At 34.2% G+C, this 11084-nt stretch overlaps 1 protein-coding gene and 1 long non-coding RNA gene across 2 annotated transcripts; one reads left to right on the top strand and one right to left on the bottom strand.

The window, feature by feature from the left end:
• Positions 806-1990, top strand: LOC109359930. The gene is made up of 3 exons (XM_019604624.1): positions 806-926; positions 1038-1428; positions 1498-1990. Exons 1-3 carry the CDS (start codon positions 806-808, stop codon positions 1988-1990), a joined length of 1005 nt encoding a protein of 334 aa, XP_019460169.1.
• Positions 5741-7043, bottom strand: LOC109359591. The gene is made up of 3 exons (XR_002109081.1): positions 6932-7043; positions 6581-6678; positions 5741-5815 (listed from the first exon to the last, which is right to left on the bottom strand). It is a non-coding gene; the product is annotated as an uncharacterized LOC109359591 (long non-coding RNA).

Genomic DNA, 11084 nt, shown 5'->3' on the forward strand with positions numbered 1-11084 from the left:
ACACGGTTAGTCAGTATTGTGGTTAAAAGATTGATAATATGCTTGCAGACAGTGCCATAAAACATCTTAAAGAGAACGACTTGATCATGACTCAGTCAATGAATATTATTCCGTGTCATTTAGAATTATTGCAAGCTACGATAATAATAGAAAACTATCATGTTTGAAGAATTTAATGCATTGCTTACCACTAACGCATATATTATTGAGCCAAAACATGATCACTTCATCATTGCACACTATTTGGGTCTATAGAATAAAATCCACCACTGATGGCTCCATTGCACACTATACGGCGAGTCTACTTGCTAAAGGCTTCTACCAACGTCCTGGCGTTGATTATAATAACATATTCAGTTCTGTCATCAAACAATCAAACTTATCTTATTGTTGCAATTTCTTGAGGATGATCTACAATTCACATGGATGCAAATAATGTCTTTCTGCATTTTGTAGAAAAATGTAATTCAATAAGCTAGTAGGAGTTAATGGGCTTTTTGTTGTATTTGGGCCTTTGTATAACTAACTCTATAAATAGCAATTCACATAGTTAGTTGAGTTAATTACCAACTAATACTTTCCAAGAATAGCAAGTCTCATTCATTATCTTCTTTTCTTCATTTTCACACTTTCTTCTTCTGTTCTTTATCTGCAAACTTCATCTTCTTCTCTAACAGTGGTATCAGAGCTAGAAATGATTCAACAACCAGCGGTGGTGTCAAGAACGACATGGGAAGCCTCAAGGAGTGAAGCTCACGGTTGAGGACCATTCGTGCAAGGGTGGAAACAAAATTCCAAGGGAGAAATGACGACCTCGAATGGATTCGCAATGAATCTTCCTATACTCGATGGGAAGAACTATGATCATTGGAGCATACAGATGAAGGCAATTTTCGGTTTTCAGGAATGCCTTGAAGTAGTTCAAGGTAGGGTTTAATCAATTGATGAGGAGAATCAAACCAAAGATGGCAGATTGGAGTATAGAGAAGCTAAACAGAAAGATTGCAAAGCAATCTTCCTGATACACCAGTGTGTAGATCACTCAAACTTCGAGAAAATCTCAGCTGCATCATCTTCTAAGGAAGCTTGGGATATTCTGGAGAAGTGTTATGCGGGTGGAAGGAAAGTGAAGAAGGTTAGGTTGCAAATGATGAGAAGGCAATATGAACTGCTTCAAATGGAGGAACAAGAGAGAGTATCTGAGTATTTCACAAGGATTCGAGGCTTAATCAACCAAATGAGGAGTTGTGGTGAGCAGATTTCTGAGCAAGGTATAGTTGAAAAAATCCTTAGAACTCTCTCAACTAAATTTGATCATGTAGTTGTAGCAATTGAAGAATCAAAGGATCTTGAACATTTCAAGATTGATGAGTTGCAAGGTTCCTTGGAGGCTCATGAACAGAGATTTCTAGAAAGAATGAATGACAGGCAATCACAACAAGCACTCAGTGTTCAGTTTCAGAAGAGAAACTCATGACACAATAACAAACCAAGAAGGGATGGTAGAAGATGGCAGAGTGATAAGAGACAAGAGGGTGAAAGATCTAATCAATATAGCCAGGGACTCACCAAGACTGATTCTTCTGAACTTGAAAGAAAATACATCAAAAAGCCTAACAATGGCAAGAAGAAGAAAGATAAGAGCAACATCCAACATTTCAATTGTAGGAATTGGGGACACTTTGCATCAGAATGCAAACTCAAGAGGAGATGCAAAGATGCTGAAGCCAGATTAGCCAAAGATGAGGATTCTGATGAAGAAGTTCTACTGATGGCAGAAAAGGAAATCACAGGCTTAGAAGGAAGTGACTTAGATGAAGCATTGTTGATGATCACTGCAAAAAATGATCAACAACTTCCTACAGATAGTTGGTACCTGGACACTGGATGCTCAAACCACATGACATGGTACAAAGAGTGGTTCTTGACTCTTGATGATTCTGTGAAGACCAAAGTGAAGTTTGCAGATAATAGCTTCATCACTGCATAGGGAATTGGAAGAATAAGAATTAAGAAGAAGGATGGCACTGCATCATACATATCAAATGTCTTGTATGTGCCAAAAATGAAAAACAACATCATAAGCCTTGGTCAATTGAAAGCCTTGGTCAATTGCTTGAGAAGGAATATAATATGAGGATCGAAGATAGAATGCTGAAAATCTTCAACAAAAACAGAACACTAATCTTGAAGGCTCCACTATCAACCAACAGAACTTTCAAGATTGGAATTCAGCTTGAGGATCATGAATGCTTAGAGTCCATAGCAGATGAAACATGGATTTGGCACAAAAGGTTTGGACGCATCAACTTCAGAAGTCTAGAATTGATGAGTAAGGATGGAATGGTGAGTGGACTTCCTAATATCTACATACCAACTGAAACATGTGAAGACTGTCTCACAAGTAAACAAACCAGGAATTCTTTTAGCTCACAAGTGCAATCAAGAACAACAAGACCACTAGAAGTAGTTCACACTGATGTGTGTGGCCCTCTGGAAGTGCAATCATTGGGGGGAAACAAATACTTTCTGACCTTTAAATATGATCACACCAGAAAGTTATGGATTTACCTACTGAAGAAGAAGAGTGAAGTCCTGAACAAGTTTATGAGTTTTAAGACAATGGTTGAAAAGCAATGTGGGAACCAATTGAAGCTTATGAGAAGGGATGGTGGAGGAGAATACACATCCAATGAATTTCATGCTTTCTGTGAACAGGAAGGCAGCATTCATGAGATCATGTCACCATACACTCCTCAACACAATGGGACAACAGAGAGGGTCAACAGAACTATCCTAAACATGGCAAGGAGCATGATGAAAACTAAAGAACTTCCCAAGAAATTTTGGGGGGAAGCTGTAGCCACTGCAACTTACATTGCCAATAGGAGTCCTAAAAAAAGGTTGAAATGTATGACACCAGAAGAGGCATGGTCAGGTTTCAAGCCAAGTGTGAAGCATTTCAGGGTATTTGGATCAATATGTTATAGACACATACCAGATATCAAGAGACAAAAGTTGGATGATAGAGGAGAAAAGCTATTCTTCCTAGGATATCATTCAACATGGGCATACAAACTATACAATCCATTAACTGATTCCATACAATACAGCAGCGACATCAAGTTTGATGAAACTAAAGCTTGGGACTAGAATTCAAATCAGGAAAGTTCACACAAGGCAAGTCAGATTGATATTGAGTTTATCAACAGAACATCTCAAGAGACTCCAAGGATTGAAGGCAACTCACCTATCACTGAAAGACCTCAGAGACAAAGACAAAGGCCAACTAGGTTGAGAGACTATGAGGTATTCTCAAATACTTCAATCACTTCAGAAGGTGACCTTGTCCACATGGCCCTATTGGCAGAAATGGAACCCATAACATTTGAACAAGCAATCAGAAAGGAATGCTGGGTTGAGGCCATGAAGGAAGAAATCAACTCTATTGAGAAGAATGGAACATGGGAACTCACAAACCTACCAGAAGGAAAGAAAGTCATCTCAGTAAAATGGGTGTACAAGGTGAAGTTGAAACCAGATGGAACAATGGCCAAGTATAAAGCCAGATTAGTAGCAAAAGGTTTCTTGCAAAAACCAGGGATAGACTTTGATGAAGTGTTTGCACCTGTGGCAAGAATGGAGACAGTGAGGCTAGTCATAGCAATAACATGCTCAAGGGACTGGATTCTATGCCAGATGGATGTGAAATCTGCTTTCTTGAATGGTCCACTTGACAAAGAGGTCTTTGTATCACAACCTCTAGGCTTTGAGGTACCAGGTCATGAACATAAGGTATACAAACTGCACAAAGCACTCTATGGGCTAAAACATGCACCTAGAGTATGGAACAAACGAATTGATAGCTTTCTTGTTAAGCAAGGACTCACCAGGTGCACCAGTGAGCATGGAATCTACACCAAAGGCACACAAACTGAAGCAACAATGATAATATGTTTGTATGTAGATGACCTCTTGATAACTGGAGGAAACCTTGCAGAAGTAGAAGATATAAAGAAGAAACTGAAGCAAGAGTTTGAAATGTCTGACCTAGGGGGGCTCTCATACTTCCTAGGAATCGAGTTTGTGAAGACAACCAAAGGAGTACTAATGCACCAAAAGAGATACACATCTGATGTACTTAGCAGGTTCAACATGAGTGATTGTAATCCATCATCCACACCAGTTGAGACTGGAAATTCCCTAAGCAGAGATAAGGAGGGAGATGAAGAAGTGGACTCTGCACTCTACAGACAAATGATAGGGTCATTGAGATACATATGTAACTCAAGACTAGACATTACTTATGGAGTTGGAGTGATTAGCAGGTACATGGACAACCCTAAACACTCACACATGATGGCAGCAAAACGAGTACTTAGATATCTGAAGGGGAGCTTAGACTATGGAGTACTCTTCCCAAGCAAAAACAACAGAAGGAAAGCAAGCATGGTTGGATACACATATGCTGATTGGTGCGGTGACAAGGATGACAGAAAAAGCACAACTGATTATGTGTTCTGAAGCCCCTGTTAGCTGGAGCTCTAAGAAGCAAGAAGTTGTAGCTCTTTCATCATGTGAGGCAGAGTACATTGCAGCCTGTTTGGGAGGGTGTCAAGCTCTATGGTTACTCTCCCTGCTCAAAGAACTAGGAATGCATTATGCAGAATACATGTTACTCTATGTAGACAACAAATCAACAATCAACTTAGCCAAGAATCCCATAGCTCATGGGAGAAGTAAGCATATAGAAACCAAGTTTCATTTCCTAAGAGACCAAGTAGACAAAGGGAACCTGAAGCTAGAACACTGCAAAACAAATGAGTAACTTGCTGATGCTCTAACTAAAGCATTGAAGAAGGAAGCTTTCGAAGGCCAAAGGAGAAAACTAGGAATTGTTAGCCTAACTAGCTTGAATTAAGGAGGAGTGTAGAAAAATGTAATTCAATAAGCTAGTAGGAGTTAATGGGCTTTTTGTTGTATTTGGGCCTTTGTATAACTAACTCTATAAATAGCAATTCACATAGTTAGTTGGTAGTTAATTACCAACTAATACTTTCCAAGAATAGCAAGTCTCATTCATTATATTCTTTTCTTCGTTTTCACACTTTCTTCTTCTGTTCTTTATCTGCAAACTTCATCTTCTTCTCTAACACATTAAACTATTATTAAGGAAATTTATATGTCTTATCCTCCTCACTTTATTCATCATTAATTTCCTGATCATATATGTAAGTTGAGGTATCTTTATGGCCTGAAACAAGCACCTCGTGCTTGGCATCATGCTCTGAAAGTCTTCTTGATACAATATGAGGATCCTATTTTGGTATATAAATTTTACTACCCAATTGAAGTAGCACGTGTCATTGGTCAATATAAAGATGAGTTAAAGAAATTTTTAAAGGAGAAAGCAAATAAATAAATATAAGAATGAAAACTCATTTTACTGATTTGGCTCCGAAAAATAAAAAACTTCCTAAAAATATGTAAGCTTCTGTCAAGATAGTCTCCCATAAAGACTAAAATAAACCATAAATTACCTAAAATATAACTTGATATGCATTAAAAAAAGATTAAATTAATATTTTTCCATTTTTCACAACGCATATATGAAAATTTCAGGGACTATAATGGATCATCATTCTAAAAATAAACAAAATGTTAAGTGAAAAAAGTTAAGCAAAACCAATGAATGAAAAAAAGAGACCAAGCTGGATTTTTTACTCAACATTTAATTTACCTTTTTTTCAAAATCTTATGCCTTGATTGTGATTGTCATTAGTTCTGAGGGATGAAAATTATTTCCATTCCTGTTCTGAAAATAATCAAAGATAATGATAAGAATTTTTTTAGAAGAATATATATATAAACAAATACAAGAAACATACAGATAAAGAAGGCAATAATACCATTTAATTAAGAAGGGGAGAAATGAAAATGTAAGGCCCCAAAGTCCTCTCAAATATGTATCTCATTATTCATAATTCTTCTCATTCCCTCTATTGTCCTCCAACAATAACTAATTCCTACAGATATCATAGAGTTTATTTACGAGTTGATTTTTAAAAAGAAATAGAGAAAAATGACTTTGAAGTCATTTTATAAGTGTATGTACTTCATGATTTATAAACTTGTTCATTTCATCTCTTTAAAAATCAACTCGCAAACAAATGCTAAGTGAATAGTTAATGAGAAAAGAGTAAAATGTAAAACCTGTAAGTGAACCTATAAAGTTGTTGATGTGTTGAGATTTTTTGTGTGGTTATGATGAGATGTCTAGCCTACTTATTGTGGCTCTACCTTGAGGCCTTAGACAAAGTTTTTCAAAGCTATTGGGCTCTTGGGTCTTACAAATTTTACTTTTCATTTTTGTGCAGGGACATTGTAGAACAAGCTAGTGATAACCGATTCAATATTCAGTTATTGAGTGCTCCACCTAGCTAGTATTGAGGGCTCTTTAAAAATAGCTTTTCTCTAGCATACTGTTTTTTCTAGGTTTTTAATTTCTTCAAACATTATGAATCAGAATTATTTTATACAAATGATTAGGAGCATGTTTTTGGCCATACATTTAACTTACCTTTTTTCAAAATCTTCAGCTCTTTCTTACAATTCCTTGATCTTGATTCTCACTAACTCTGAGGGATTACAAGTTCTTTCAATTATCCCTCTGTATTTCTGAAAATAATCAAAGATAATGAGAAGAAGAAGTTTTAGAAGAATATAAATAATTAACAAGAAACATGGCAGATAAGCAAGGCAACAAATATGATTCCAATTAATTAAGTAGCTTTTGCCTGGTTTGATAAATTTCATTTTATGGAAACCAATGTTGCAAATGGAGATCTAGATCTTACCTTGTATTACATGTAAAAATTGCAATATAAACATAGAATTGAATTCTGGAAATGAATAAAATTCACAACCTTACCTCTTCTACAGAACATTGTTGCCGTATTGAAACCTTTTTCTCTTATTCACTTTCCCCTAGACACAAAGAAAAGAAGTTTCTTGCAAGTTCACAAACTCTGAAGTACTTCTAATTAGCACATGTTCCTACAGTTTCACTATCAATGCCACGATGTATTTATATGAAAAACAATACGCTTAAGGTCTTTATTCTTAAATATTGTTAGTCACTAGTTAAATATCAATAATTGTATGTCTTTTTTATGCCAGCTATACATATGAGGAAGTCTTTGTTTAAATGTTTTAAAAAACTTGGTCTTTGTTTAACATATCTTTTGTATTAACAATAATAATCGTATTCGTTTTCCTCTGACGATGGTCAACATGATAAGGGTTATAAAATGCTATTAAAACGGGGATACACATCTCTTGTCTCAGTCCATATCTTCATTTATATCTTAGACTAATAAAATATGTTATTTAATTAAACAAAAAATTATTAAAAAAATTATATTACTTGATGTGAATCTATTCGACAGAAATAGAGAGAAATAAGATTTTTGGAACAAATATTTCTGTGCGTAAAACATACTATAAAAACATTCAAACATAAAAAATATCTAATGTAATTTAAATCATAAAATATGAAATATTTTCAACAGTTCTCACATGCTAATCACTTGCTGGTGGGAATTCCAATGGTCAAACTTTGCTTAAATATTGTAATTATTATAGTAATAAAGATATAGTTGTATGACTTTTCCAAAGGTGCATTTGGGGTAGGCTTATTTCATTACACCTTTCGATGAACGTTGACCTTGTGTTGTTTACTTTTCTATTAATGGAGGATATTTGAGAACCAAAGCTCTTCTTTTTTGTGTGTTTTAATTTGTACATTATTATGCTTTATGATCAAAGTTAATTAAACTTACACATTTTGGAGTTGCAGCTGAGAAAGACATTTCATGTATGCATGCTAATAAAAGCCATATTTGAGAGTACTAGTCCCAACAGCACTCTAATTTTGAAAGGGAAAATCCATTATATTTGGGTTAGGGGGGAAACTGAATCCGCTATACAATACCCGGCCATGTCGTATTAGGAATTATTGTTGATGAACTATATGACATAATGGTCCTAATAATTGTTATAATGGTCCTAATAATTGAAAATAGACAAATGATCCTACTAATAGATTAAGAGGAAGAGGATTCAAGAGTGGCCAATAGTAGGTGACCATTTAATGACAAGACAAGAGTAGATTGTGATTGATCGAATATTGGAGTTAATTGGTCTTTCAAGTTAGATATTTACATTTATGAGTTAATTAGGAACCGAGGAAAATGTTAATAATACATCATTCGCTCATCATAAGATTATACTATAATTAATTGTATGAATTATTTTATACTTTAACTTGTTTAAATATTTATTATTGTTTTTATTATTTATTATTTAATTATCATAAGGGACGAAAGTATAGTATTTTATTTTGTTGTCCACCAAAACTTTATCTTACTCCTATATATTTCTATATGCACTAAAGAATTAAGACTTACATATAGTTTTGTAGGTAAAAAAGTGTTTGTAGGTTGAGTTTATTTTTATTTTTCAGGTTCAAGCAAAAGACACAATACTTGATAGTAGTCTCTCATCCACATATCAAGAGAGTAAAGTAGCAGCCATTTGTCTGCTATTGCATCATTGGTGTTCACTCTTTCAATATTTGAGCCGCCTCCTAGGGATTGTATTTTTTTCTAATTTTTTTGGTGTATTTTTTTCATGTGCTCATGCCTTTATTTATAGAAAGATTTAACACATGGAAATGAAATGGTGTCTCTCCCATTAATTTCTCCAATTAATATTCATTAACACATTTTGTTATATTTTTTAATTTTGAAAATTCGAAATGGGCAATTAATTGCTTTTACGGTTTAAAATTAGAATATTTGAAAAAAAGCTGTCTGTGACAAAATCACGAGAATTATCGTAGTCAAAATAATTATTTGACTGTATGAAAATTAAAAATGGGTTGGAATGTTATTTTTTAGCAAGAAATCATTAACAATTATTTAAAATTTAAAAAATTATTATAATACCTACAAATAATTATATAAAGCTATAAAATTGACAAGAATGCACCTTACTATTAAATTTTGAAATTTTTAATACTCTTTTTTAAGCGTTTACAAACGGATGATTATAAAGAGAGTATAATTCATGTGGTCAAAGACAAAAGGTATTTTTCCTTATCAAACAAAAAACAAAAAGTATAGGCACAAATTTGACCTTGTTCTTAGTTAGTATTAGTAGAATGAGTTTGACCCGCCAACTTAGACTGTATATTTGGTTGGACAACATAAATTTATGTCCACTTACCTATATTTCTCACAAGCTTCAACAAACCATATCCATTTTCTACCCTAAAGAACAAAGACTCAATTCCCAAAATTTCAAACCAGCAACCCTAAACTAGCCCTAGCGACAACAACACTAAAATAATTACATTAAAACAGAATATACATATATCAATATATATATTATCACAAAAATATATAATAATAATAATATAGCAATAATGAGCATTTAATAATATATATCACCCTCAAAAGGTTTCAAGTCATTTTTCCCATTTGATTATTATTAATAATAAATATAAACCTAGATTCCGTCCATCTAAATTTTGTATATTAGTTTTTTTATTTGTCGGCAAAAGATAATTTTATTAAAATATAGTAAAGCTGTAAAGGTACAATATATTACAACAATGAGACAAGGATGCGAGAATAATAATAGTAAAACACGGAGGTGTGATTATGAGTTAGGATAAAGTCACAACACTTCCAGAAAACATTCATGGAGGTTTGTAAGCCAATCAGAGTAGAGCATTATTGATCTACCTTTTTTTTGATAATCCAAAGCCAAGATTTCAGTTTTGCTGCTTCTACAACCTTCTGTATGGACGTTGGGATGGAGTTGAAGATGATGTCATTCCTAGCTAACTAAATCATGCTCCATAACTTCGAACATTTTCTGTTGATTGGCATACAAATGTGGATGATGAAATTGTTTGTAGGTTCTTGATCTAGTGTGATGCAAAAACTCAACCAACATAAGAAGTATTAAGAAGATTCTGATTGATCATTGCAAAGTGTACATAAGAGGTCTCCTCCCTATGATGGTATGATTATCTTTCTAAGTAAGGCTTCTATAGTTGTCAATCTATCCTGAAAGAGTCTCCATGCGAATACGGTAACCTTTAATGGTGCCTTTAAGCTCCAAAGGAGATTGGTGTTGTTGTTAGTGTGTTCTTGTTGTTGCGTCTGATTCATGAGAAGATTGCAGGTTGATTTGATAAGTAAAGGTTTATTTTGTCATGGACCCATACTCATGAGTCTTTTGTATGTTGTTGGATTGCCCGATTTTCAATGTCATGCATAAGAGTCTCTATCAGCTCAAGTTCCCAAGTAAAAGGTTGTCTTCGCCAAATTAGATTATATTCTTGTTTCTCCTTCGACCTTCTCCCAAGACCATTGATGGAAGTATCCTTACACGAGGTTAGATTAAATAATCTGTTTTACCGTATCATTAGGTTTCCAGACCCTAACCAATTATCTTTCAAAATCTGATATTTTTTCCATCTCTACCTTTTCTAACAATACTATTCTAGAATCAATGCACATTGTACGCCCCCTAGAAATTAGGTTGACTATGTAATCGATCCAAAGTTAACATTTATGTGGGGAAATCAAGACCATTTCCTGTGGATGGTTGATTATTGTATGCCCATATTTAGACCTCAACAATCTAAACTAAAGACTGTCACTCTTAGTTTGCATCCTCTAGTTCTATTTTCCAAGAAGAGCTAGATTGAAAATATGTACATTTTTAATCCTTAACCTACCATCAAATTTTTCTTTGCACACAGTTTCCCGTTTATCCCAACTTATTTTCGTTTTTTTCTCAGACCCACCCCAAAGAAAGTCTCGTTGAATTTTCTAAATGGAATTCATAACAACCCATGAAGCCATATAGAAGAAAATGAAATATATGAGTAAAGTAGATAAAACTATATTGATGAGAATAATGCATCCTCCAAAAAAGATATGAGTCTTATGGCAAGATAATAGTCTTTATCGAAGTCTCTCAAGGAGTGGTGTCCAAGATTCAACTCT

Source organism: Lupinus angustifolius, chromosome LG11, assembly GCF_001865875.1.
Source record: "Lupinus angustifolius cultivar Tanjil chromosome LG11, LupAngTanjil_v1.0, whole genome shotgun sequence".
In the NCBI taxonomy this organism is placed as follows: Eukaryota; Viridiplantae; Streptophyta; class Magnoliopsida; order Fabales; family Fabaceae; genus Lupinus; species Lupinus angustifolius.